Below are 27,404 nucleotides of genomic sequence, written 5' to 3'. Positions count from 1 at the left end.
AGCTCAGTGGCACAGCACCTGCCTGGCAAGTGTGAGGTCGTGAGTCTGATTGCTAATACCAGAAACCCACCCCCCAAAAAAAAGGAGACCAGAGAAAGAGAGGAGAGAAAAAAAAAAACCCAAAACAAAAATAACCACAAAATACAAAATAAAACAAGATGACATCCAACCAGACAGGAAAGGGATAGCCAATCAGACAAACAAGGGAGAATGGAAGTAGTAAAACACCTCTGGAGATTAGAGTTCTGTGATAGTGTCCAAGTCAGATCCCCAAAATGTGCTGTGCACTCCAGCCAAGTTTGCCATGGGAATTGTGCTGGGAATGGAGCTGATCTTGGCCTCTGGACTTGGGGGCTGGGACTGGTCTTTGGTTGCTGGAGTTCTCTACAGCTCAACTGCTGGCTCAGTGCTGCTTCAGACACTTCCACATTGCTGGTCTTGATGATTACTGCACCCACCAAGGCCGTGTGTGTGCCCAAGTACCCAGGCCAGCTGGGTCTTGTGCTGCTCACTGTTGGAAAGCATCCTTTCCTGTGTCTTCTGGCTTCCCAAAAGCTGAGCAAGGACGTGCTCCCTCAGACATGGAAGCAAGTTGTTGAGGCATCTGGGATGAGTGTTGAGCAGCACCCTGCACATCTGCAATGCCCCACATCTGGACAGCTCAGGATCTTCCCAAGGTGGGTTACTGTCTGTCCTCCTTGGCCACCCAGCTCTGGTACACAACTCAGCTGCAATTCACACCTCACTATGCTGAACTGCTACTCAGCTATATCTGCTGAAAGCCTTGCTGGGGCAAAGAGGGTGAATTCAGGAATAAACACAGATGTGTTGGCTGCTCTTACAGGGGGAAAGTTCACAGGCAAGGAAACACACAGAGAAATGCATGAAGAATTGTGATGAGTGCTGTGAAGGCAGCAAGTGGGACCTGTAACAAGGACAGACAGTTATTGGGAGTGGCATGGAGAACTAACTTAGCTGTAATAGTTAAGAAAAGTCATGTTGATAAGCAGTTGTTTAAACTAAATCCTGACGGGAAAGAGCAGCTTTTCGGGCCAGGGGCCAGGAGAAGAGTGGCTAGGAGGGACAATGAGAAGAGGGAGCATCTTGGATGGCTTGAGGCATTAAAGTTCCTGGGGCTAGAAGATGAGAGTGAGACGGACCAGAGGCATGGGCTGGAGGAGAGGAGTGGACCAGATGAGGGCGGTGGGCAGACCAGATAAGGGGTGGACCAGGCAAAGAGAGAAGTAGGCCAGGACAGATACAGTCAGGACTTCATCTCCACCTTCTCCTCCAGACTGTAAGTCCCTTGTGGACTATGGAGACCACGCCATTTATCTTTACTTCTTCACCAGCATCTCCCACCCAGTGTGTGGCCCACATGATGGTACCTAGTAGGTCTTCAGAAAACAAATGGTTTGTATACTATGTGAGTCTGTGGTTACAACCTCATGATGACTGGAGACTAGAAGTAACCCTTGAAAAATGGGATTGTGTCTGAGCACATATTATTGCTTTCAAAGATGAAGTCCCTAAACTTTTCCTCTGGGTAATAAACTCACCAAAGTAAAAGTGTCTGGGAAAATGTGTAAATGAGGCTGCTTGGGTGGAGGGAAAACATTTCTGCTTGGGCCATTAGGCACCCGGACTGCTCTATATCACTTAGCCCTGTAACAAAAATGATCATCCAGCTAGAGAAAACAAGAGCACATCAAACAATGAAGTGACACAGAGTACGATAAGTAATTTTACAGTAACGGAGCCGATGTGTATTGAGCACTTGTGATTGGAGGCTCTTTTCTAATCATAAGAGGTGTTGTATGGCTACTCATTGTGTACAGAAGGAGGCAGGTGCAAGAGCTTGGATAATTTGTGCGGCATCATGCAGCTGATTCATTTCAGAACCAGGACACAATCTGACAGTGAGGAAAGAAGGTGTGGAGGAGGGAAACACACACCAAAGGCTGTCAGGAAAAGTGACTGTTATCCCAGAGATCCTTAGAGTCAGCCAGGAATACAGTTAATTCAACCTTACCCCATGTCACCTCCTTGCTATTCCCTATGACATTCAAGAAAAGATACAGAATACACCCTTCTTGTCTCTCAACTCAGTAGAAGCTTGTGGTTTCAGTTATAACAAGCTGCTTTCTTATCTGGAAGCACAAATCTGCCTTTCTTGCCTTTCTCTGACACTTGAATTCTGTATCCCAGAGTCATACAGAACATGGAGGCTTTGGAGCTGTCCACAAAGACAGCCAGTGTGCCTGTGCCTAGACTCAGTGGCATCTCTCCTCTGCCATATTGCTTCATGTTTTGTCACACCAAGCCCTTGCTCTCAGCTTTGCTCTTCTTCGGATGGTGTGTTCAAGGATAATGATGCCCAAGAGAGCATTGGTGTCTTGAATTGGACATCGTTTTGTAAGTGTGGTCTGGGCTGTGCCTGGTGTGGATTGAATTAAATAAGATGGCATCTGTGAAAAACTTCATCTGGTGGCCTGCAGCCTGGTTCAATGTGCACGTGAGCCAGAGAAGCTGAATGTGCTGCAGGAAGGACTCTAGGGTGCTGATCTACTGCCTGACTACATATCTCTGGTTAGCTGTATCTTAAACCCAACTGACTTTTTGTCATGTTTTCTAGCCTCCCATATTTCCTCTCCTCCTTATACCCAGCTGATGACTTTACTTCTTATTCCAGCAAGAAAAATGGAAGTGTTCTAAGGAGCTCCCTTACCATCAACATCCTTCATACAACTTCCACCAATCTGCCTGTGTCTCTGTCCTTGTGGCAAGTTGATGCACTGCGACCCGTGAGTGTGACTGGGCTCTTTCTCTGCTAGAATGTGAATTCCCATGGACTTGGAGCTTTCTCTCTTTTGTTCACCACTGCATATTTTGTTCACCAGTGTACACCACCTGGTATGCAGCAGGCACTCATTAATAGGAGTATGTGCACACTGCATGGCAGATGCTCAGTAAATAAATAGCAGTTATTTACAAACACCGGCTATTTCCTTAGCTTTCACCTGTCTAGTGGGGAAGAGAAGCAAATACATAGTGACCTTCCGGGCAATAACTGCAGTGACAGAGCAAGAGGGCCCTGTACACTCGTGTGAGCCCAAAAGAGTGGACGCATTCAACAGTCCCAAATACTCTTCATCAAAATGTGGCTCTGGTTCTCCTTGTGCCTGTGGGCTGGTTATCCATTCCCACAGCCTCGTTTCCTCCTGGGTGACATGCATGTGTATGAATGCTGTCCTGTGGAGCTGTGGCTAAGACTCCGTATGTCAATGAGTGCTAAATACTGATTCTAGGGCCTGGCAAGGAGCAAATGACCTTGTGGAAAAGAGAAGTGTGGGTGTCAGGAGAAGAGGCAGAGGATGACAGAAGGTTATGACATCAGCAGTTTAGACAGGGTTGATAGGAGAGTGTAAGAGATGTGTCAGCTTGGGGTTACTTTGATGCTAGGGCTAATAGAATTTTTCAATGAGTTGAATGGGTAGAAGGAGAGAAGAAGAGAAGGATGAGCCTGCTACCGGGGATACAGAGCTGCCAGGGTGGGACAGGGTTACCGGAGTCCGTCTTTTCTCAGCACAGGGCTCATTTCTTCTCTGGTTTGCCTCATTTGTTCTGATTTCTTGAAGTAAATCACTTTATCAATCTCAATTTTAGTTGCACATCATATATTTGGATTGATCAGTTTATTCTGCTCTAGCAACTTCCGTTACATCCTACTGAGAGAAGAGCTCATACCCTGTTTCTTTGGTGTACGGAATGTTGCTTCCTTAAATCTGTGTTCTTTATCTTCCTTATTGAGATTATTTGCTCTTATGGGAACATGGGGTTGTACTTAGTTTGAGCCTGAAAATTTTTTCTTCCAGTATTTATGGTGTATATATATATATATATATATATATATATATATATATATACACACACACACACACACACACACACATATATACATGTATGTATATAATGTCATTGCCTATGTGATATAATATATCTTATGATCGCTGGTATTTTTATCTGTAATTAACTAACAGATGACCCATCCCTTTCTCCCAAGTCTACTGGTTATTCCAGCTTTTTCGTGTTAGTGAAATAAATCAGACACACATGCTTAAATATCACATGGTTTCTCTTAGATGAGAAACTTGAAGCATAAATAGAGAGGAAAATAAAAGATAATAAGGGTAGGGGCATAGGCCTTTCTTGATGGGAAAGGATCGAGAGATGCGGGGGGAGAAGGAGGAGGGAAAGAGGATAAGAAAAGATGTGTCATGTACACGTACCAGCTCCACAAAAGGAATGTGAATATTATGTACAAAAATGCAAACATATACAAGAAAAGGGAAGGGGTTCAGAGATGGATAAAAGTGGGAGAGAAGGAAAGGGGATGAAAAAAGAAATTCAGATGTTGTGCACATGTATCATTTCCCCACCAGGAATGTAATTGTTCTATGCTGTGAACGAGTACCAATAAAAAAGATGAACCAATGTTCTATATCCTTGTTTGGAATTAGTTTAACAGTTGACCCATCATATCATTGTCTTTTAAAAACTGTGAGACCATAATGAAACCTATTTACCAAGTAGGTTTTATTTTGTGCTATTAGGAATTAATCAAACCACTGACTGGATGCTGAGTCCATTCATACCGTAGTTCACCTTGGAGACTGTCATGTGGAGCACAGCGTGATAAATCACGTGAGAAGACCGCAAGGGCAAGACACTACCACAGCACTGCCTTCGTCATCTAGCCTCACCTGAATGCTCCTTACCGTGCCTCTATTTTGTACCTTGTGACTGTTTAAATAGGAGGAAACGGGGACTAGCAGGAAAAGGATGTTACAGATTTTGGGCATCCACCCTGTTCCAGATGGTTCGGTAACTGCAGAAATTACCACCTATCACTTATTCCTCATAACCCAGAGCTGCCAGCCATGGTCTTTTTCACATAGGGAAATCATGAGATTTGAGCCGCTTATGAACGAAGTCAAGCTCAGGGCAGCGAGTTAGCCCTCTCCGCTGACTTTGAAGCCTGTACTCCTGTCCTAACACTGTGTTTCATGTGCAAAAAGTTCACATAATTCACGCTTCCAATTTCTTTCCTAAACCCTCTTGAAAAATGCATGTTTCCATTGTCACATTATGGCCCTGTACATCAGGGCCACTGCTGAAATTCCATATATTTCCAGGGCATGCTTTCTTTGCTATTTTGTGTGGTCAGGCTTGGGAGAAACGTACACACAGGCTGGGAGCACCGGTAAAGGATGTCTCCTGGGTGCAGGAGACCTGGTCAAATGGGTAGTGAAGTTTGAGCAGAGAAGGAGCAGACTAAGTGATCCAAGCAGCAGGAGGAGCTTATGCAGAAGTCCACGTGTTTGTGGGGAAGGCCCGAGCTGGAGGGTGATTGGAGAACTCATAGGTTGGAGCCTGCAAGCCATAAGACCCAAGAGAAAAAAAAAAAAAAAAAAGACCTCAGAGCAAAGGGGTGGTGGTGGCAGTGGAAGATGACCTTGGTCACAAGGAGATGACCTTGCAGAGCTGTGCTGGCTGGGTGTGGGCAGCAGCCGCATCACGTCAGTAACCCGGGGATGATATGATAGTGGCTGCAACTGAGTTGTCAGAGGGACAGGCTCTGCAGTCTTCCCCCCATAATTGGCCAATAGAAAAGTGAACGGGTTTTTTGATAGCAGCACAACTCACAATAGCTAAATCTGAAAGCAGCCTGCATGTCTACCAGCAGAGGAAGGGATAAAGAGAATGTGGTACATACACACAGGGGAGCACTGCTCTGCCGTAAAGAAGGGTAAACTTGAGTCCTCTGTAGGAAAATGGGTGCACCGTGAGGTCATAATGAAGCAGACATATGAGCTGCAGTACCACATGGGGCCTCCTACATGAGAAACCCGCAATATAAATAAAGAGCAAAATAAAACGTGGATATAAGGAAACAGGAATATCTTTTGCAAGAGAGAAAGGGACCAAGAAATGGAGGGAGGGGTGAGAGGAGAGAGGGGAAGGGAGTGAAAGTGTGATAGTAATGTGATCTAACTCCCTATCCTTCTATTTTGCAGAGTAGCACTGCACCGTGTGGCAATACCACATTTCTCTCTAGGGAAGGAAATTTGCTTGGGAGATGCCTGGTGGTTTGATTATAAGGAAGTGGATTGGCAGAGCTATTGAGGAGCCAGTTTGACCTGACAACCCTGAGACAGTTGGGGCATTCTAAAGCAGGCTAAAACACAGCCAACACCAAAATATCCTATCTCTATTTTACAATTACCAGGTACAACAGTAGGAGGAACAAACACCATCACTCCATTGCAGACTCCCACCTCTGGGAGGTCTAAGCTTAACGATGGGGTAAAACATCACAGGGTGCCAGAAGTATGTAATGTGTACATTACTTGCTTATTAAAAACACGTTCATGTGTGATTTTTGTTTTTTGACAAGGTTCTGTTACTGTGGTGTTTGCAGCATGTTTTTCCATTGTAATATAATTTTCATCTTCAAGTACACACACAGTTCTCTTTAGGAAAGGAGAGCACTGTATTTTGTTTTTGTTGCTCTGTGGACAGCAAATAGATTTTACAGGGCCTGATGTTTGCTGGAGAGACCTCTCCTCTTGTGGTGCGCTCTCTGGAGCAAAGGGGTGGACTGTAGCTGTGGGGTGAGGGCTGCAACTGGATTAAGTTGATGGTAATGACTGGGAGGGATATATAAATTGAAGGGGAAATGTTCATTTGGGACTGGAAATGTACCAAATGGTATGAGGCCTTGAGTTCAATCCCCCATACTTCAAATCAAAAAGTAAATAAATAAGTAAACAAACAGAGAAATGTTACTGACTGCTTGAGGTGTTCAGTCCTGGATTACTGACAAATCTGACCAGACCAGCTCAGTGAAAAAAATTACAACTTTTTAAATCTCAACTTTTAATAACAGGGCTGGGGATATAGCTCAGAGGCGTAAATGCTTGCCTGGCAAGCTTGAAGTCATGAATTCGATTCCCAGTACCAAAAAAAACAAAAACAAAAACAAAAATGCTTTCAATAACAAATATTACTAAAATTAGTGATTAATATAGAATGTTTTAGTACCAACTCAAAGATATAGGAAAAGCAAACATTCATTCAGACACTGAATATTCACAGAAAGAACAAAGAAGTTTGTAAAGATAATAAAATCATAGCATACTGATTTTCTTCTTTCATTTTAGTTCAGGCAGTTGGAATTTTGGGTCTCACAATCTTACAAATGAATGTCTAATTATGTGAAAATTTCACATGGAAGCTCAAGTATAATCGCATGAAAAAATCTTCATGTTTCTAGGGTTCTCTTAAAGACCTGAACTTCCACCCATGTGTGGAAATATTCATATGCTAGGCTGGCACACTGAAGTTGTAAATTGGCAGAGAGGAGAGAATAGGGCCAGGGACCTTGTATCCTGGTAGTTAACATGAATCCAACTGACCCCTCTATCTGTACTGTCACGTTGTCTCTTAGAGACCTGTTCCTAGGCTGTTCTGTGCTCATCTTTCCCGTCATCTGCCATCTGGCCTGTCCAACGCCCACACCCGCACTCAAGGCCTTCTGTACCACAGATCTGATGCGTGCATGCTCTGTGTGGTCTCCGTGAAGCTAGGGTCCAGGAGGCACCCCAGGCAAGGGAGGCCGGGACAAGAGGAAAATGAAGTATAGGAGATGGTCACAGGCTTGGAAGCACTGGAGAGCTTATACTCATTTCATCAAAACCCAGCAGATGCAATGCTGAACACGTAAAATGCAGTCTAAATAATGTAGGTGCTCATCTTCTTAGACCTGTAAAGGTCTTGAACTTATTCCTGTGAGTGTCAGGCACTCCACTGGGGAACGGATGGAATGGGACCCCACCTGGGCAGTCTTCACTAGGATTCAAAGGTCCACGGGGACTGAAGCTGTTTCCTAGCTTGACCTTTTCCTTCTTTGCTGCCTAAACATTTTAACCTCACCCAGCGTTAAATTAATTGCAGTACCCCTACCCTCTACATGGATGATTTTCTACATGCCATTTTCTCTGTTGAGAATTTCCTTACATTCTGGAGGACAATTGTCAACCCAGATGAAAAATTATTCTCTCGTCTCTTCAAATCCGCTCTTCCATCACATCATTAGCCCACAGTGCACAGTCTTAATGGACTCAAAGTAACGCATCACATTTACTTGTTTTCATGGCTGCTGCTCCCTGCTAGACTTGGAAAGCCCTCAGGGACAAAGCCTAGGTTTTTACTTTTAATCTTGGTACTTCCTTCCAGAGTCTGCAGCACGTTGGCACCCAATGTTTGTGCTGCCGAATGGAAATTTAGGAAGAGAAAATGATTCCCCACATCTTCCTTTCTGTTGTGACAGCTTGGCCCCAGACTGTCCGAATACGCCAGTCCCAAGGCTGATTATCACTTGTCAGGGGAAGACTGTGACTACAGGTTTGAAAAGTCCTTCCTCTAAGGAAGGAACACGAGAGGGAACGTTGCCACTGGGACTGAAATACAAAATTCTTTTACAAATGTAACTGAGTCTGTTGACATGCTCTGGAGGTTCAGTGTTTGAAACTATGCAGTGGCAGTGAGACAGGGTATCGAATTCTATAGGCCAAGAGCCATGGAGCCAGTGTTCCAAACATGGTCCATTAATTTCTTCTTTTACACACTAACTGCACAGCTTGAGAATGTATTTTTGAAAATCTGATCTTGTTTTAAACCATTAAAATATTTTCCAGTGTCCGCATAGCAGCCAGCGCTCCTTATGTTATTCATGACTGCAGCCTGGCATGGTGAGCGTTTTTTTTCCACTACTTAACTGAGTTTAGTGTCCTTTCCAGCCTGCTACTGCCTGATAGTACTGAGGAACTACAAAAGCTACAGAAGTGCACTCCTCCAGAAATATTAATGGAGGGGAGTGGCCTTATCCTTTTACAGAGCTTAAAAGCTGAAACTGTAATAATAAAATGTTGGCTTTACTTCCTGAAATAATCTAAGAAGAACTGGAAGGAAATGAAACTAAAATCCAAAAGGATTACAAAATGAGGGCAGAGTTAAGGAATAAATATTTTGAGTACCAGAAGAAATCTAAAATAAATAAAAAACAATGCATTTGAGATATTGCTATTTGACCCAGACAGTTGCTCCACAGTTAGGTTAACTGGAGATCTCTGAAGAATCTAGCAATGCATCCAGTGGAGGGAACCAGAATAACAGTTTTCCAAGGATGCTCGTCTATGCTCAGCCGCTACAGGGCTAGACAAAGAAAATGGACCCCACTGGCTTAGATATAATGCATTCAAGTAAAACCGTGTCAGTTGTCAGAATAATGAGATTAAACAAGTAGAAGAACTTCATTCTCAACAAGACTGGTCTATGGTTAAAGAGGAGCAGATGCTACTATACCTTACTACTGAAAACCATAGGAAAAGAAAGGGGAAGCTATCACATTGATTAATGAGTAACATCTCTATGGCCATGAAACTGTTGTAAGGCTAGTGTTTAAAGCCATGGAGATCACCACACACGTTGGAGAATTTCCGACTTGAAAAGAGGAGGCTGGATTTTCTACTTCACACTTGACTTGGAGTTTCCACCATGGGTGTTAGAGAATTCAACATGAGGATCACTTCCTCAAGGGATAATGAATGATCCATATTATCTGGTTAACAGTCAAAATGAAAGCAACTTACCTTGTTGATGTCTTGGTAGAAGTTAAGTTTCTTGTGAATATATAAAAATAATCACATATGCTAAAGCTTGCCTTTGACCCACATAATTTCGTGTAATAAATCTTCAAGAGAAAGTGAATCATAAACTTCTCCTACCCTCACCAGTGCCTCTGTTTGAGCCCTATTATTGTGCCTTTCCATTTTAAAAGGTTGATTTGTTTCTGGTATTTATCTTGTCTAAGCTCAAAAGGAATGTCTTCTTTTCCCTCTGAGACCATCCTTTGTTGCTTTTCTGAACAGTTGTTTTGGTCACAGGTTCTCGTTGAGACTCACGTAAACTATCCCCAGCAAATGTGCTTGTGCATGCAGACATACACATATACAGGCACACTCACGCATAGGCACACTCACGCATAGGCACACTCAGTGCTGCATTTTGCAGGATGCCACCAACAACCTCTGCAGTGCCCTAGTTCTGCAGACTTCTCAGATCTTTGCTGTGTTCATCAGTTCATGGATTCAGGGATGACCTACTTCCACCTGTGGTCACCAGCTCAGGAATTCCTGCTTCCTTGATTTGTGTTGATCTGGCCTGAGATCAAAATGTTAAGCAGGGCAAGTGTGCCTCTGGTGTAGCCTGCTTTTCTGCAGGGGACACTTTTAGAGCGTGTGTTCTGTGCCAGGTCAATGTTTAGATGACAAAGATGCTAAGCAGCTGCACATCTTCTGTTTCTACCTCATTGGAACATGGAGATGCTCCATAGTACTCTTCGTTTTTGCCCAGGTGATCCATACTGGTAGCGCTTTAAACATCCCCATGAACTACAAGACCATCTTACCCCAAGCGCAAGGGTGCGAATTTACTGCTGAGCACATTTCTCACCATGAGATCCTTTCAAAGGAGATGGAAGTGTTAAGTGCTCTGATTTGACCATTGCACAAATTATCACCCTGTATCCCATAATTATGTGCAATTAAAATAATTATATACATTTTATAATATCCTTATTATGAGGGTTTTAAAAGATGTTGAAGTCCATGGTAACATTACCTGGCAAAAACAACTCTCCTTGCAGCTTGGCTCTGGCCTGCCGGGAAAAGCATCTTTTCTTCAGCCAATCAGCTTCAAATTCGCTGAAGTGCTCATGCGGCCACGTGATGTAAACCTTGTAATACAGAAGGCAAATATCACCTATCTGTGCAGTCCATGTGTGTGTGTTCCTGTTTACCACCGCTGCTGTTTCTGGATGTGATCTGCGATAACTGGGGAATCCAGTTGTCTTTGCTTTCTCTTACTTTTCCAATAAGCCAAGAGGGTTATCTAAAGGCTGTTGCTGCTAAACTAGAGTTGCAAAAGTAGAATTTGGTTGGACCTGATATTCTTGTGCTGTATCCTCTAAACCAGTGGCCCCCAAAGTTTCTGTGATAACTGAAATTAGGTATCAGTTAAGATTCCTGTCAAGGGTATTAGAAACACTAATGATGACAAGAAGAACATATAATAATGATAATGATTCGAAGAGTCACAGTAAAAGTCATGACATCATCCTGAGTGGTTACCATACAACATGCAGCAGAAGTGTAACTCTAGGGAGTAGGCAATACCACTGGCAGTGGGACATACCGGTAAAGTCCTTGGTGAGGTGAGGACCACATAGTGAACATAGGGTGGCCTTTCTGGTTATATTTATCTTTCGATAAGAGTGCAGGTGAGTTTGGAAGAGACAGCCAGGAAGGTGGGCACATCTGGTTAGGTTTCGAGAACTATGCTTTCAGGGCAAACCTTAGACATCTGCCCACTGATCTGATTAAAATTTTAACCAGCACTATTTATTATGTGATCACTGCATCCCAGTGATCTTGATAAGCACTTTGGTAAACACGTCTACCCATCTTATCTCACTGACATCCCTATGAGTCCTGCCATCCCTATGAGCAAACACTGTCTGCTATCCCTGTCTTACAGATGGATAAATGTAGTCTCAGCTGCGCTGTTTTTATTGTATGAATAGTTGGATTTTGTCTTAAGGCTGCCACTGACTAAAACAATCATGAGTAACACTGCAGATTTTATAAAAAAAATAGTAGTGGTAATATTAATAGCAGATGCTTCCATTTGGTGAATATGATTAACTTGCACCACACAGGCAGTAATCTAGATGGCTACATGTACGACCAAGTGACAGAGCAGCAACTTTATTTAATGTGGGAGGGTAGGGAGAGATCATTTGGGGAAAATTACCTTTTTCCTGTCAAATGTCAAGCCTTTGATATTGATGTTCACATCAAGAGCTTCCAGGAGAAGTTTCCGGGCTTTCGCAGAATCCAGGTAGCAGTCAGAGCACTGGCAGTTGTCCCTCAGCCACACGGCTGGGTACAGGGACTCTCCTCCATCGTCCCAGGTGATCTGCAACAGATGAGCACTGTCCAGGGCTTCGGCCTTCTGGATGATACAGTCCATGCGTCTGCTCTACAGAGGTAAATCCCGACGGCTCCCTGTTGGGACGAAGCTGTGTTAAAAGGACAGGCACCTCAGGTCTGACTTGACCTCTGTAAGCCTGGCTGGTTAAAGTGGACTCTGGTCTCCGCTATTTGTTTAGCTGCTTGAGGCTGCAGTTTGGTTATCAACACTGAGACCTTTGTTCTGATGAGAGCATTTTATCTGCTGTCAACAGAAACACCATTACTAAAAGTAAATAGAAATATGCCCAGTCAGGATCCAGATGAAAAGAACACTTTGAGACTCTACAGAAATTTTAGAGAATAGCTCAGAACAAATTACTTGTGCATTTTTATAGTTGTGTTTATATAAAAGCTCCATAAACATGAAAGTGTAGCAACCACGCCCATCCTATTTTAATTGGTGCCGTTTGCCTATAGCTTTTGAAACAGAAATGCTTCTGTGGTACCAAATTAGCAAGCACATTCTGGTGAAGGGAAGGTGAATGCGATCTATTTATTTTAAGGTCTCTGTAACTCACAACATGCTGCTATTTCTGCTGTGTCACTTACTTTTTTACTCCTACAGTACATTTTTTCAGTGAAATATAAAAAGGTCTGGTCTCAGTAAGGAACTTGTTTGTTTGTTTTTTTTTTTTTTCTGAGAGTTTTTTGCCCTAGTACACATCAATTGAGTGTGAATGTGCTTTGATATTTTGTTTAGTTTATCTTGAGTTTTTTTGGGGGGTGGGGATTGAACCCAAGGCCTTAGCACTAAGGTACATTCTCATCCTTTTTTATTTTTTATTTCTGAGACAGGGGTCTCACTAAATTGCTAAATTACCCAGGCTGGAGTCAAACTTGTCTTCCTCCTGGTTCAGCCTCTCCGAGTGCAGGGATTATAGCTGTGCACCACCTGGCACTACAGCAGGCACCCAGAGCTTCCCTGACAAGGAAGACAAAATTTCTCATGCTCTTCTTAAGTGTAGAGGAAGAGTGTACAACGTTAAAATCACTTTTAAAACCTATACACAGCATTAAAATCAATGAACTTGTAGATGACTGTTTTACTTATGCTTCCCGAAATCACTGGCTTAGATGTGTTAGCCAGGTGGAGCAGTCAAGACAAGAGAGATTTCTGTTTCTCTTTAACTTCAACTGCACTAGAAATATCTAAGGACAAGACGGGAGAAATACAACTCATGGGCCTCGCACGAATTCCTACTTGGGATCTTGCATTACAAATCTGCATAGCGACAAGAGAAAACTACCACTCAAAAATCATTAAAGATTATAACTTAATCAAAACCTCAGTATTCAGCTCATGAGGGTGAGTGAGGAGTTCAAGGGAAGACCCATTCCTCTTCTCAGAATGGGTAGGAAATTCAGTTTTCTAGGTTGGAGCAGGGGCAGGCTGGCAAATTTTCTTCTATTGCACACAAAGACAAAGAAAAGTGTGATAAATTATTATCTATGTCAAAACTTGCCAAATATTTTCATCAGGTTGTACATCTTTTAGGCCTTGCAACATACACATAGTTTCTGCTGCATCTTCTTGTCTTATTTTTCAAATTCTGTAAAGATATCACAACTATTTTTAGATTATGGAATGCACAGAAACAGTCTGTAGCCCTGTCTGGCCCACGAGTAGTACTTTGCCTGTCCTTGATAAAGTTGTCCAATTCACACTTTCACTACAGTATTTTACAAACTTGCAGAAAAGTGGAAAAGTGTTCTCTTTTCCTCCCTCATACGAAAGTTAAAAAGTGTGAAATATAACAAAAATTTTTTTTTGTGTTGCACTATATGGTACAAATGACCATTAAATTCTGACCTTAAGGAAAAATGAGATGATTAACAGGTAAAAAAAAAAAAGGCTAGGGAAAAAGTATTTTGATATTGCTTTGAGGATCTCAGGACACTTCCATAGAGAAGGTGATTATCAGACAAACTCTTTTAGAATCTGTGATCAGCACTCCTTCCTCACTAATATAATGTATTTCTTTAGAGCATGCAATTAATGAATACAGTAATACCTCGGTTCGTGAAGGCTTGGGTGATGAACGCTAATGAAATATCTTCCCCAGAATCGTGGAATGAAACGAGTTTGTAGTTTGTGAACCGAGGCACCACTGCAGGTACATTTTCAAGCTTTCCCTGTAGCTAAGGTTAGTGTGTGATGTGGTTATGTCAAAGGAAACACATTTGGAAATTACTGGACAGAGAAATGTTTTAAAAGGAGGTAGATTTAGCTGCCACTTCCTGTTTCCCTTATTTCCTCCACGGCCTCCTTTCTGGAATGTGGATGTGTTACTGATAGTGAAGCAGTCATTTTACAACCATGAAACACCAAGAAATCTGAAATCCAAAAGGAGTGGCTCTAGGAAATCACATTAGCAGTGATGGATGGTCATGTCTAGACGTCTTACATGAGAAAATATACTCCTTACTTATTTAAAACCTAAAATTGACAGATCAGTGTCAGAAGAACTGTTCCTAAAGGCTAATGAAGAAATGCAGCACAGAACGCCATTGTTGTACAGGCATTCAGCAAAGATGTGGATATGTTTACGAGGAATGCAGCTATGCCAAGTTCTCTCTTAATACAAGGCTTTCCAGTAGGTAGGAAGCAGACAGGTATATGGTGAGGATTCAGGTTTTGCCACAAATAGACGTTAACATAGATGGAAACAAGTCCACAGATAAAATACAAAGGAAGACAAAGTAACACTATCTATCTATCTATCTATCTATCTATCTATCTATCTATCTACATTTATGTCTGTCTATACCTATCTATATTTATGAATATCTTACTTTGCTTATTTTATTATTCTTTTTTGTAATTGACATGATTTTTCATTTTGAAACTTGATTTATTTACAAGCTGAGGGGTACTTATGTGCTAAAACTATCTGTCATGAACCAAAGGCAAAAGATGCTTCACAATATCAACACACAAAAAAGATGCACGTATAGAGTACCTTTTAGAACACGTTTTAAACATTGATCCTGGCCTGGTTTTTCTAAACTCTATAGGAATCATTCATCCCACACTAATAGTCCTTTGATTATTTTAGAGTATAAGATATCTTCTTTATTCTTTCTCTTCTGTAAGTAAAATAAATTGTTTTTCTGATTGTTTTTCACAAAATATGACCTCTAGATTCTATGCATTTCTGACTGCTCTGTCTTGGTCACCCCAAAGACTCCAACAGCAAGTCCACCCATGTACTGTGTAGTCAGGCAACTAGACTGTCTGCATGGGGTGACTAACAAAGCCAGTGTGTGAAGAGTTAAAGAGGCATTTACTTCTTCAAATGTGTAAATGACAAGACAAGGGCACCAGGATCACAAATACTAAAGAGATCATGACACCATCACAATGAAGAACCAGGTATTTGACTGTAAAGGAGTGGAGATGTACAAACTAATGAAAGTAGAATTGAAATTAATTACCTTCCCAGAAACTTAGGGAGCTCCTAGAGAATACACAGATATAGGTAAATGATATCAGGGAAGAATTATGAATAAAATGAGAGATTCATGGAAGAGATAGACTCCACAGATAGAACCAAAGAGAAATTCCAGAACTGAGGAACATATTATTGGCCTGAACATTTATATAGGAGTTTCAAAAGCAGAAGTGATCAAACCAAAGAAAGAATCTGTGAGCTTGGAGTGGTTCATTTGAAATAACCAGTCAGAGAAAGAGGCAAAGAGTACAGAAATCCTATGTACCCTATGGGCCACCATCGAGTGAGCCAAAATAGATATTATTGGAATTCAAAAGGAGTAAAGAAAGCTTCTTTAAAGACAAAATGACAGGAAATAATGGAAAAGGAAATAAATGCTTAAATCTATGAAGACAAAGAACACTTAACTAGATTAAACACAGGAGATCTGGACTGAAATACATTATAACCAAACAGCAAAAGTTAAAAAGCAGCATGGGAAGCAACTCCTCACATATAGAGGAACCCCTGGAAAGCTACCAGCAGATTTCTCAGCTGAAACCTGGTAGACTGGAGTGCTATCTTCAGTGTGGGAAGAAACTGCCAACCAAGAGTATTTTGCTGGAGAAGTTGCTGTCCTTTAGAAATGAAGGAAAGATTAAAAAATTTCCCAGACAAACAAAACCCATGTGACTTCAGCATCACTTGATCTGCTTGCAAGACAGGCTGGAGAGAGCTCTCCAAGTTCAAGAAAGGACATTCATAACATGAAAACATATGGAAGTCACTGTGCACATAAGAATATAAGCAAGTTCAAAATTCTCTGATACAGTAATGGTTGTATGTGAATACCTTTTAGTCCAATGTAAAAGTTAAAAGATATAAATACTGAAAATTTCTATAATTGTAATAACTTATTAGTAAAATAACTCAGTTCATGGTTTAATCCATAGTACTACAAAGAAATATACAAATCATGAAATGTAGAGGCAGAAAGAGCTAAAATGCAGATTTTTATATGTGGCTGAAGTTAATATATTAGTGGTTTAAAATAGATGGTGATAACGATGAGATGTTTTATGTAAGCATAATGTTAATCCCTATGGACCCATGGAAATCTCATAGCAGATTTACTGTAGATAAAGGGATGTGAAAGCATGACTCTACAAAAAATGATCAAATCACAAACGTGTTAGCAAATGAGAATAGAACAAAGGACATACAAAACAGAAAACAGCAAAATGGAAAAAGTAAATCTTTTACCAGTCCATAATTATTTTGCATGAAAATCAACTAAATCTTCCAATGAAAAGACTGAATTAGTCAAATGGGTAAAAAAAGAAGATCCAATTGCATTTGCCTAGAAGAAACTCATTTAGCTTTGAGACCACATATTGGCTGAAAGTAAAGGAAGAGAAAGTAAAGGAAGAGAAAGTAAAAGAAGTTATGCAAACAGTAACTCAAAGAGAGCAGGGGTGGCTGTATATCAGACAAGAGAGACTTAAATCTAAAAACTGTCCAGGAGGCAGAGAAGTTCATTCTGAGATGATAAGGCAGTCAATTCATGATGAGGACTAGCCACGGTAAATATGTGTGTGTTTATACGTGGATATATGTGTGCTCTGTATGAAGCTGGATGGCTGCAACTTGAATAGAAAGCCTGAAGAGAATAATCTGAAGTGTGGAAACTGAATCAATAATCAAAACCTCTAGCCCAGAATCTAATGTCTTCACTGGTGAAGTCTTTCAAATATTTGAACAAGGATGAAAACAAGTTCCTCTCAAACTCTTCCAAAAAATTAAAGAAGATGGACTACTTCCAAACTCAATTTGAGGTTAGAACCTAAGCCTCACTAAGACAATAAAGGAATGCAGTTATAGGTTAACATCTCTGGTGAACATGGATGTGGAAATCCTCAATGAAATACTAGAAACATGAATATAAGACATATTAAGAGGATCATATGCCATAATCAAGTGAAATTTATCCCTGCAATATAGGGATTGCTCAACATACAGAAATAAATGTGATAAACTGCACCAATAGAAAGATAGAGTTATAATAATCACAGTGCAGAAAAACATATTTGACAAAATTCAACATCGTTTCATGGTAACACTTCTTACAACTATATATATATATACACAATGTACTTCAGTATGAAAAAGGCCATTGTGTTAGTCAGATTTTTAGACACAACTTAACATGTGGTTCCTTTACAGCCAAAATTTAAATTTTTCGAAGTTTTCTGCTTCAAATTCACACCATAAATCTGGCTAAAAACGACCAGTGGTACTCATGAACAACGGTCTGCCTTGAAATTTCATCGGCCAGATCAATTAGTTCACAGCCCTTAACCTAATGACAAAGTCTCAGGACATGGAAAAAATGTCAACAAGTCTTGATTAATTGATTGATTGCCAGGGTGTAACATTTACAGCCTCTAGTCCAATTCTTAATAAAGTTCTCATTCCCAGCGGCAACCTTGTGAACTTGGGTTTTACTGTTTGCATTCCTGCCAGGATTCTGGGTTTGTGAGACTTGCCCCTCAGGCTCTGTTTATAATATTCTAGGCCTTCTTTAGCCTTCATAACAAAAATTTTCAATGGTAGACTAGTTCCAAACGCTTTTGAATCATGGTCATAGCAACAGCCTTACTTGGTACCAGTTTTCTGAAATCAGTCACTTTCCTGTTGGTAGGACAAAATACCCAACATCCACAAGCTAAGGAGGAGTGGCTTAATCTAGTTCACAGTTACAGAGAGTTTTGTGCATGGTTGGCTGACTCCAAGGCAAAAATCACATGGTGGAAGGGCCTGGTGGAAGAAAACTATTCAGCCCACGGCAGCCAGGAAGCAGTGCAGGGAAATAGCACCAGGGACCGGAAGGCCACACCCCCATGTCCATCCAGTCACCCACAAGTATGCTTTGCTAATGCCTAGGCAGCTCCTAAGCCAATAAATGTTGCAACTAAGGTTCACTGTCACAGACTTTTATGATGACCCCACAGCTAACATCACACTCACTGGTGAAAAATAGAAAGTTTCTCTTCTAACATTAGGAATAAGAGGAGAATGCCAATCTGACAACTTCCATTCTGCATAGCATTAGAAATCCTAGACAGAGCAATTAGACAAGAAAAATAAATAAAGCCTCCAAGTCTGAAAGGAAAATTATAAAATTGTCTGTTTTTTGATGACATGATATTAATAGAGGAAATTCTAAAGACTTCAGAAAAAACTTTTAGATCTAAAAAATGTAGCACAGCTACAGGTTATGAAAACAACCTACAAATACACACACCATTTCTATACAGTAACAATGATTATTCTAAAAACATATTAAAGACACAAATCCATTTGTAATTTCAGCAATGAAAATATTTAGAAGTGAATTTAAACAAGGATATAAAAGATTTATACACTAAAAACTGTCCACTAAAAACAGTGATTAAACAATTAAAGAAACGGAAGTCAATGGAATGATGCCCCATGTTCACGGGCTGGAAGAATTAATATTGTGAAAATATTTGTAACACAGAAAGTTGTCTACAAATACAGTGGAATTTGTAGTGAAAGTCTAATGACATTTTTCAGAGAAACAAGCAGGCAAGCAAGCAAACAAACAAACAAGGGCCTGAAATTTGTTTGGAATCACAAACTCCCAAATAACCAAAAACAGTGATGAGAATGGACAGCAAAACAGAAGCCATCACACTACTTGATTTTAAAAGTATAAATTAAGGGTGAGGCTGCACTCCTGTAATTCCATCTCTCTGGAGGCTGAGGTGGACAACTTAGTGACTTAGTGAGTTTTGTCTCAAAATAAAAAGAAAAACAAAAAAAGAAAAGGAAAAAGAAAAAGAGCTGAGGAAATAGTGCAATATAAAAGTGCTTTTTAAATACTCAGTGGTATAAAAAGGTAATCAAAATAGCACAGTGTTACATAAAGAAGCAGGCATATTAACTCATGGGATGGAATGTTAAGACCAGAAATAAATGCATGCACTTAAAGTCACTTGGTCTTTGACAAAGTTTCCAAGAAAACTCTCTGTGAAGAAAGGATAGTCTCTTCAGCAAATGGCGTTTGGGAAACTGGATATCTATGTGCAAAAGAATGAAGGTGGGCCCTTTCTCACACAATAAGTGAAGTAATTTAAAAATGGATTAAAGATGTAAGTATAAAACCTGAAAATGTAAAACTACTTGAAGAAAAATAGGAAAATTTTAGTGATGTTGGTTTGGACAATGATTATTTTTTGTTTTTTATCTTGGTGCTAGGGGATGAACTCAGAACCTTTGCGCTGAGCTATCTTCCACGGCCTTATTTGTTTGTTTGTTTTTTACATTTTGAGACAGTGTCTTGTTAAATCACTAAGTTGCTCAGGCTGGGATCAAACTTCTAATCCTCTTGCCTCAGCCTCCAGGGTGCAGGGATTACTGGTGTGAACCACCACCTCTGGCTCGTAGGTGATGACGTTTTATCATGGACAGAAAAGCACAACACAATGAGACAAGTAATTTGCAAATCCTATTTCTGATAATATCTAAAATATATAAGAATCTCAGTTCAGTAGTAAGAAAATAATTGATGCTATTGAAATGGATAAAAAACTTGAATAGACATTTCTCAAAAGAAGACATAGAAACAGCCAGGAGGTCTATGAAAAATGCTCATTTGTGATAAAAAATACCAACCAAAGCCACTGTAAGATATCACCTCATACTTGTTAGAGTGGCTGTTATAGAAAAAACAAAAGAGATGTTTCAACAAAGATGTGATGGGGGTAATGTAAACTAGTACAACAACCATGGAAAGCAGTGTGGAGATTTCTCAAATATTAAGACTGAAACTACCAGCAACCTTACTACAGAGTAGGTATCCAAAGGAGATGAAGTCAGTACATTGGAGACATCTGTGACCCCATGTTTACAGTTGCCAGGGTATGGAATGTGCCTAGCTGTCTACCGATAGATGCAGTGTAGAGAAAACATGGCATATATATGCACAGTGGAATGTCATCCAGGCACCCAGAAGGATGTCAATCATTCGTGACAACCTGGGTGAATCTGAAGGGCATCACATTAAGTGAAATGAGCCTGGTGCAGAGACACAAGTGATGTGTGATCTCACGTTTGGAACCTGCAAAAACTGATCTCTTAAAAGCACAGAGAAGAGTGGTGACTAGCATCTGGGGATCAGAGAAATGGAGAGATAGTGAAGAGTGAAAAGTTTCAGTTATGCAGGATGAATAAATTCTGTAGCTCTAACACAGTGCAGTGATTGTACTTAATGCTGAGTTATATACTGGACATTTCATAGAGACACATCTCAAGTGTTTTCCCTGTCTGTGCACACAAAAGTGATGAAAATGTGCAGTGATAGACATATTCATTAACTAGATTATGGTAATTACTTCACAAAGTGTACATACATCAAAACATTATCCTGAGTACTATAAATATATACATTTGCAGTTTTCAATCATAATTCAATAAGACTGAGGGAAAAAATAACTAAGATAAAAGGTACCAGTTTTAATTACATTGAAAGTAATGTTACAATAGTATGAGCAATACTAGAGTGGCAGTGATTGTAGTAGTAGGGTTAAGAGTTTGGATTTATTGAATGATTTCTTTATGCCAGTCATTGCTGTAAGTGCTTGGTGTGTAATAACTTATTGAATCTTCATGTTAATTCAAACAAAAATCTACTACCATTGCCAAAATGAGCATAAACAGAAACAGGCTAGTGAATATTACACAGACGAAATTTGACGTATGATATTTTTATGTATGGTATTGTGCCAGTAGATACTCATTTTAAGACAATTACAATTCTTATTTATTTTTATCATCAAGGTCCCATGTGTGTTGGCATGCATTCTAAACTCAATTCGCTTCCAGTAATGTTCATTTATGAATGAAATTGTTTTGGGTGAAGGGATTCTTTTGAAGTTGGAAACACTGATGTCCAGAGGACACAAAGTTTGAGGGGTGTATTTTCCATCATGATGAACGCTGTCCCTATATTTAAAGATGGCGTCCCGCCTGCGTCCCATCGACATCTGAATCCATCACACCTGCAGACATCTGCACCAACAAACATAAAGCACATGCCAGACTATTGTGGACTTCGTATACCTTTTGTTTCTCTTCTACCTAGCGCGTTTGACCTGGAGGGGGATAAGCACATTTCTGCTCCTTAGGGGAACCTGAGAGTTCTCCTCACACTTGACATTCTGGCTAAATGTAGCTGTCCTGAGGAAGGTACGGCAAGAAAGCGGGGACATCAGGCTGAGCTGGCGCAGGCCCATGGCAGTATGTGGAAGAACTGGAAAGACTGGGGTGTTGCTGAGATTATTTGGGTATCTGTGCAGGGACTCGTGGGTCATTTCTACTCTACCTGCTTTCTTTCTTAGGTTATGACAATGGAAATGATAATCCAAACAAACTCATGGTTAAGGGGAAATTTAACTTTTGTGGGTTATATAAACCTTTCTTGGGGCAAATATGATCAGAATTTAAAAAGAAAAGACATCAACAATCATCCATATTTAAAGGTAAATTTCTCCATAGACCTCACAAGCTTGCTCATGAGTATGATTTGCTGAAATCTGTTTTTCAGTTTAACCCACCTGACAAAGACTTGAGCCTAGTTGAAGCACCATGACAATTTATTTCATTCATAAGCTATGATGAGTTTCTGAAGAAAAGAAAAAAAGGATGCATTCCTAGCTACAGAAAGTACATTTTTTTGGTCAGTGGGATTTCTTTGGCAGATACCTATAAAGTGAAAATATTTATTTTATACTTAATTAGTACTTTGTTTCTCCTTACAGTCATACTTTTGTTTATGAAATATCAGATTGGTTTTGGTGGGAGGGATTAGTTTTGTCTGTCCTGTAAAGCAGCTCTTGAATCTTGGCAGCTTCCTATCTGATGGGATAGTTTTCATTTTATTTTAAACCATCACTCAGTGTTTCTGTGTTGTGTGGTTTTTCTCCTAATGACTGATCATATTTTTCCTTTTCAGATGTACAGCTTTTATCTGAAGCTTCTGTTTGGCACAACTAAATTTTTTTTTTAAAAGAGCATAGTAAAAGAAAAAAAAGGAACAATAGCAGCATACCAACATTACAAACAAATAAAACAAGGCAAGAACATTAAAAGTGATACAGGGTTTCAAAACAAAATGATAGGAATTAACAGTGGCTGTTATATTACATATTATTATCTTCAACTATGTTGCTCAAATTACCAAATGTAAGAATGGAAGATTGTTCAAACCATTAAAGAGAATAAAACATAATTATTAGATAAAACATTAGAGATAATACAGAGTTTCACTAGACAAGATAGTAGGAATTCACCAATGGTTATTTCATTGCATATTGTTGTCTTCAAATCAGTTGCTGAGATTACCAGATATAAACATGCAAAATTAGTCAGAATATAAAAAATTTTAAGCATTATCTGTTCCTTGCAATACATCATCAGACATCAGCAGTAGTTATCCCAGCTATTCTTCTATGTACATATATATTGCCTTCCTTCTGTTTTCTTCTTTCCCTCATCCCAGTTGTTCCTTCCTTTGAGCAATTTCTTTCCCTTTCATATCATCTATTGTACATTCTGAGTTTTACCTCCTCTACAACTAAATTTTTTTGAAGATTATCTTACTCTGGTGATGGGTGAGGATTTGTTGCTTCCTTCTAAATTTTTAAGCTCACATTTGTTCCCTGATTTCTCCAGCAGAGTTTGGAAAATCAAGAAAGTAGATTTGAAAGTTAGTTTATGCATTGATCTGGGAACTAAAAGTAACTTGGAACTAGACTTGGAAAAGCCAGAAAGGAACCCTGTGTCCCAAGGCCCTGAACAGGCAGGCAAGGGAAAAGGAGGCTTAGAGAAGTGGGCTGTGATTTTTCCAAGCCCGACGTACAGTGAGTGGTGAACTTGCCCCAAATCTAAGCTTACCAGCCCAGTGAACCATGAAATGTTCTAGTTCTGATGAGAATGCAAAAATTCATCGCATGTTAATTGCAACAAATCACAGGCTTTGGAGAGGATTCACAGAAAGGTGAGTATAGAAACCTTGTAGTTACTCTACATAAAGTCAAAACTGTAGGCTAAAGCTAGGAACCAGAGGAGACTGATTCATCTACCCAATATGTAATCCCAAGAATAAAAGGCTGCATGAGTATTTTTAGTAGTATTGATAGACAAGAACACCAGGGACTCATGTTATCAACTGCCAGTATTGGGTAATGTCCATCTTTTCTCCCTCAGGGTATGTTACTAGAACCACTAACATGCAGTTGGATACAGTGAAGAGTTTGACCTCTAGGATCCAGGGGGTAGGGTCAGAAAATGATAGAAGAGAAAGCAGGGTGAATCACATGTGTGTGCCTGTGTGTGTGTGTGTGTGTGTGTGTGTGTGTGTGTGTGAGAGAGAGAGAGAGAGAGAGAGACAGAGAGACAGAGAGACAGAGAGACAGAGAGAGAAAGTGTGTGTAAAACCATTAACTAGGCGAGTATTATGTCCTAATCTCTCAGTAGATGCCCTCTGTGCAGAGGCCTTATTCCAGACCCCAGAAAGCTCTCTGAGATTTCACCCTCATTTTATGAATGGTCTTAACTTTGGAAAGAAGAAAGAACTGACTTCAAAACAGGGAAAATAGAAAGTTAGACATACTACTGTAACACCAAAAATTTAGGGTTGAATCATTTTCCAGGCAAAAATTTCAACGTATTAAACATATAGTATTAAAACAGTAGCTAACTCTCAAGATCTTCGGTTATTAGTTGATCTTACCATCTGATATTTCAGCTTTGGAGGAGGAAGGTGGGAGGAAGTTTTCTGGATGTTATACTATAGAGGCTTAAAATTATTACAATTACTTTATATTTCCAACATTAAATTATAAAACTCCATTTCCCCTTGTAAAGGCAGAAGTTAACTAGATTATATTTGTAGTACCTGAACTTTAAATGTCATTTCCATACATACACGCTCTAACTCATGGTACCATATACTTAAGTCCCTGTAGCTTAAAAGCTTCATTTTTTAAATTTAGTTTTACTTTTTCTGATTTAATAAGTGGATGAGAGATAAACGGTTTGTGAATATACTCTCACACAAATGGTGAATACTACAGTCCACTCTTTTGAAAGAGTCACCATTTTGCCTGCTAACCTGTTTAGAATATTAAATTTCATGGAAAAATATATTTCATAGGTTATAAAAGGGAAAATGTGAGCTTCTCCAAATTACCACATTCAGATGGGAACTCAAATTATTAAGACGTTTATTGATTGATGTAATGCAGAAGATTGGAAGACTTCTAAATTCTTTGAGCCAAACTTTACATTCATTACAAGAAATCTTATATCTTTAAGCAAATCATTCCCTAAAACCTCTAATATCCCTTCCTGAACTTCCTTTGTTCAGAAAATAAAATGGTTTAAAGTATGCACAGTGGCCTTAAAGTTGGCCAGTGTTTTAAAGAAGCTTTTGGGCTGAACAGAGGTTCTGCACACACCTACCTTTCTCTGGCTTGGATTATTTAGGGAACATTTCAAAAACCCAGTCACAACCCTGTTTCCTTCAAGACCAGTCTGCCTTTCTCAGACAGGATTCTCTCTGTCCCCTCTGAGTACTTTCTGGGTCAGTGTAGGGACTGCAAAGTAATTTAACACCAGACTAAGCCAAACATAATTGGAGAAAGGGAGCTGCCAGGGAGCAATCAGATGCACTGCATTCCAAAATCAAGGCTCTTCCAAGTGCTGGGTGGACCATCATATGCGGCCGCAAGGCTCAGAGCTGCCTGTGACCTGAGCTCCAGTTGGATGCTTTCCCTGCCTCCGACCCATACACTTGGACCCACAAGCCCTTCGAGTCGGAGAGAGCTGAGCTCAGCTCTAACTAATCACACATGTGCGTTAGGCGCGAACCCACACCAACTCACCAAGTAAGGGCACGTCAGCTTTGATCCTAGAAGTCGTTGGGGCAGAAGCCTTCCGGTGTCTGTCACATCCAGGCACTGCTCTGCCCCAGTTTCTGGTGCGATGTGGTCCTTTGCCTTGGGAGCCTGCTGGCTCCTGGCAGCTCTGGAAGTAGCCCTCCCCTGAGACACCGCCGGGGTTTGCAAATGAGGAGGAGGGATGTCTCAATCTGAAGGTGTAGCAACTCCAGAAAGGAGCTTGGAGGTTTAAAAACAGGACAGTAAAAAGCTTTTATGGCCTAGAGGAAAAAGCAGATGCAGGAGAAAGTACTTTAACTACTACCAAACCCGCGTACTCAAGGTGAAACATTGTGCAGGTTAGATTCTTTCCCGGGCAGAAGGAAGAACATCTGTCTCACCTGTCCTGTCTGTCCTGTCCCTGGGCCAACAGCAGCAGCAGGAGCAAGTGTACCGGCTCCGCAGCTCCCCACCTGTTCAGGGACAACTCCTTTATTGCAAAACTCGCTTGGGCATTGAGATATGCACCTAGCAGGGAGGAGCTACCAACTCTCCCCTGGGAAGAGGTGAGGCGGCATCTCTGTGCCTGTAGACAGTGCAACAAGCGCCTCTTGGGCAAGAACTTGATTAGCTGCAAGGCGCTGCTGAGCAGGCTGGGGCCCTTTGCTCAGTCAGGCGCCCTCCTTTCTCCCCGGTTGGCTGGAGTAAACAGCAGTTGCCTGAGAGCACGGGCCTTTCTCAAAGCACTTGGTTGCCCAGTGATTTGACTCACAACACACATCCTTTAAAGCAACAAAAGGGAAAGGCCAGGGAGGGCAGCGCGCCAGGGATCGTGGCTCGGCGGCAGGCGTGCACTTGGGAGTACTCACTGCGGGAGAGCTTACGGCACGGTTCCAGGTCCCAACACCCCCAGGGGTCCCACTGTGTGAATGGGGAGTCTTGAGGGGAGAAGCGAGGCCCAGCAGAGACACAGGTGCCCTCTGTGCTGTGCCCACCACCGCCCTCCCCAGGGAGGCTCAGAGGCAGCTGCGACCTGTTGCTTCTTGCCCAAAGGACACAGAGCTGTGAGACTCAGAGAGAAACAAAAGAGCTGATGCAGAGAGCAGGGGAGAAGCCAGAGCCCAAATCTGGGGCCTTGCTCAGAACAGCCCCGTTTTCTAGAACTGCAGAGTCCCCTCCCTCAAAGAGGCTGGGTCAGCTTCTTTCGCAGTAAAATGTAAACAGGGATCCTGCCTCTGGTCACCTCCTGCACTTCCCTTCCTTCCCCAGGTCTCCAGGGGGATTACTGAAACCCCGTTTCCAGGGGCCAGAGCAGCAGGTCCTCTTGGAAGATGGTTTGTAGGTGGCCCGGGGACACCAGGGTGGCCAGTATTTTAAACCCGAGTTGTAGGTGAGCCAGGAGTAGTAATTAATTAATTCGTGACAAATCAGAAATACAGACAGCTATTTCTCATCTGACATCTCATGCTTCAGCAACGACTTCTGGAATAAGTGGGGTAAGTTCTGCTGCAATCTTTAGTGATCTGTATGTAGGCATGGTTATTAACTGTTGTCACCCTTATAATAGATGTTCCGAGTTTCACTCTGTCTACATGAAGCTTTGTACCTTTGAGCAACACCTTCCCAGCCTCCCACCCCATTCTCCAGCCCCTGAAAATCACCGCTCTATTCTGCTTCTATGAGTTTGACATTTTTAGATTCCACAAGTAAGTGAGAACATGGGATATTTGTCTCTCTGTGTCGGACTAATTTCATTCAGCACAATGTTCCCCAAGTTCATCCAGGCTGTCACAAGTGAGGATTTCTTCCTTTTTGAAGGTTGAATAGGATTCCTGTGTGTGTGTGTGAGACATTTT

At 41.0% G+C, this 27,404-nt stretch overlaps 1 protein-coding gene and 1 long non-coding RNA gene across 5 annotated transcripts in view; one reads left to right on the top strand and one right to left on the bottom strand.

The window, feature by feature from the left end:
* Window positions 1–26,223, bottom strand: part of Bbox1 (butyrobetaine (gamma), 2-oxoglutarate dioxygenase (gamma-butyrobetaine hydroxylase) 1) — a 64,956-nt gene extending 38,733 nt beyond the window's left edge. The window contains exons 1-4 of one of the 3 annotated variants that reach the window (XM_005401746.2): window positions 25,950–26,223; window positions 25,555–25,829; window positions 11,935–12,188; window positions 10,744–10,858 (exon numbers count right to left, since the gene is read on the bottom strand). In XM_005401746.2, coding sequence (XP_005401803.1) covers window positions 10,744–10,858; window positions 11,935–12,153 — 334 coding nt within the window. In that variant the 5' untranslated portion in view covers window positions 12,154–12,188; window positions 25,555–25,829; window positions 25,950–26,223. The remainder of the gene's footprint in view (window positions 1–10,743; window positions 10,859–11,934; window positions 12,189–25,554; window positions 25,830–25,949) is intronic. The other 2 variants (XM_013502996.1, XM_005401747.2) reach the window with 2 other exon arrangements.
* A 181-nt stretch (window positions 26,224–26,404) lies between these two features.
* LOC102015630 overlaps window positions 26,405–27,404 on the top strand; it is a 19,764-nt gene continuing 18,764 nt past the window's right edge. For both annotated transcript variants that reach the window (XR_263624.2, XR_001230802.1), the window contains exon 1: window positions 26,405–27,044. This is a non-coding gene — a long non-coding RNA (uncharacterized LOC102015630). The remainder of the gene's footprint in view (window positions 27,045–27,404) is intronic.

Source organism: Chinchilla lanigera, unplaced genomic scaffold (genome assembly GCF_000276665.1).
Source record: "Chinchilla lanigera isolate Chin_1 unplaced genomic scaffold, ChiLan1.0 scaffold00075, whole genome shotgun sequence".
Taxonomy (NCBI): Eukaryota; Metazoa; Chordata; class Mammalia; order Rodentia; family Chinchillidae; genus Chinchilla; species Chinchilla lanigera.
This window is presented reverse-complemented; position numbering and strand designations above follow the sequence as displayed.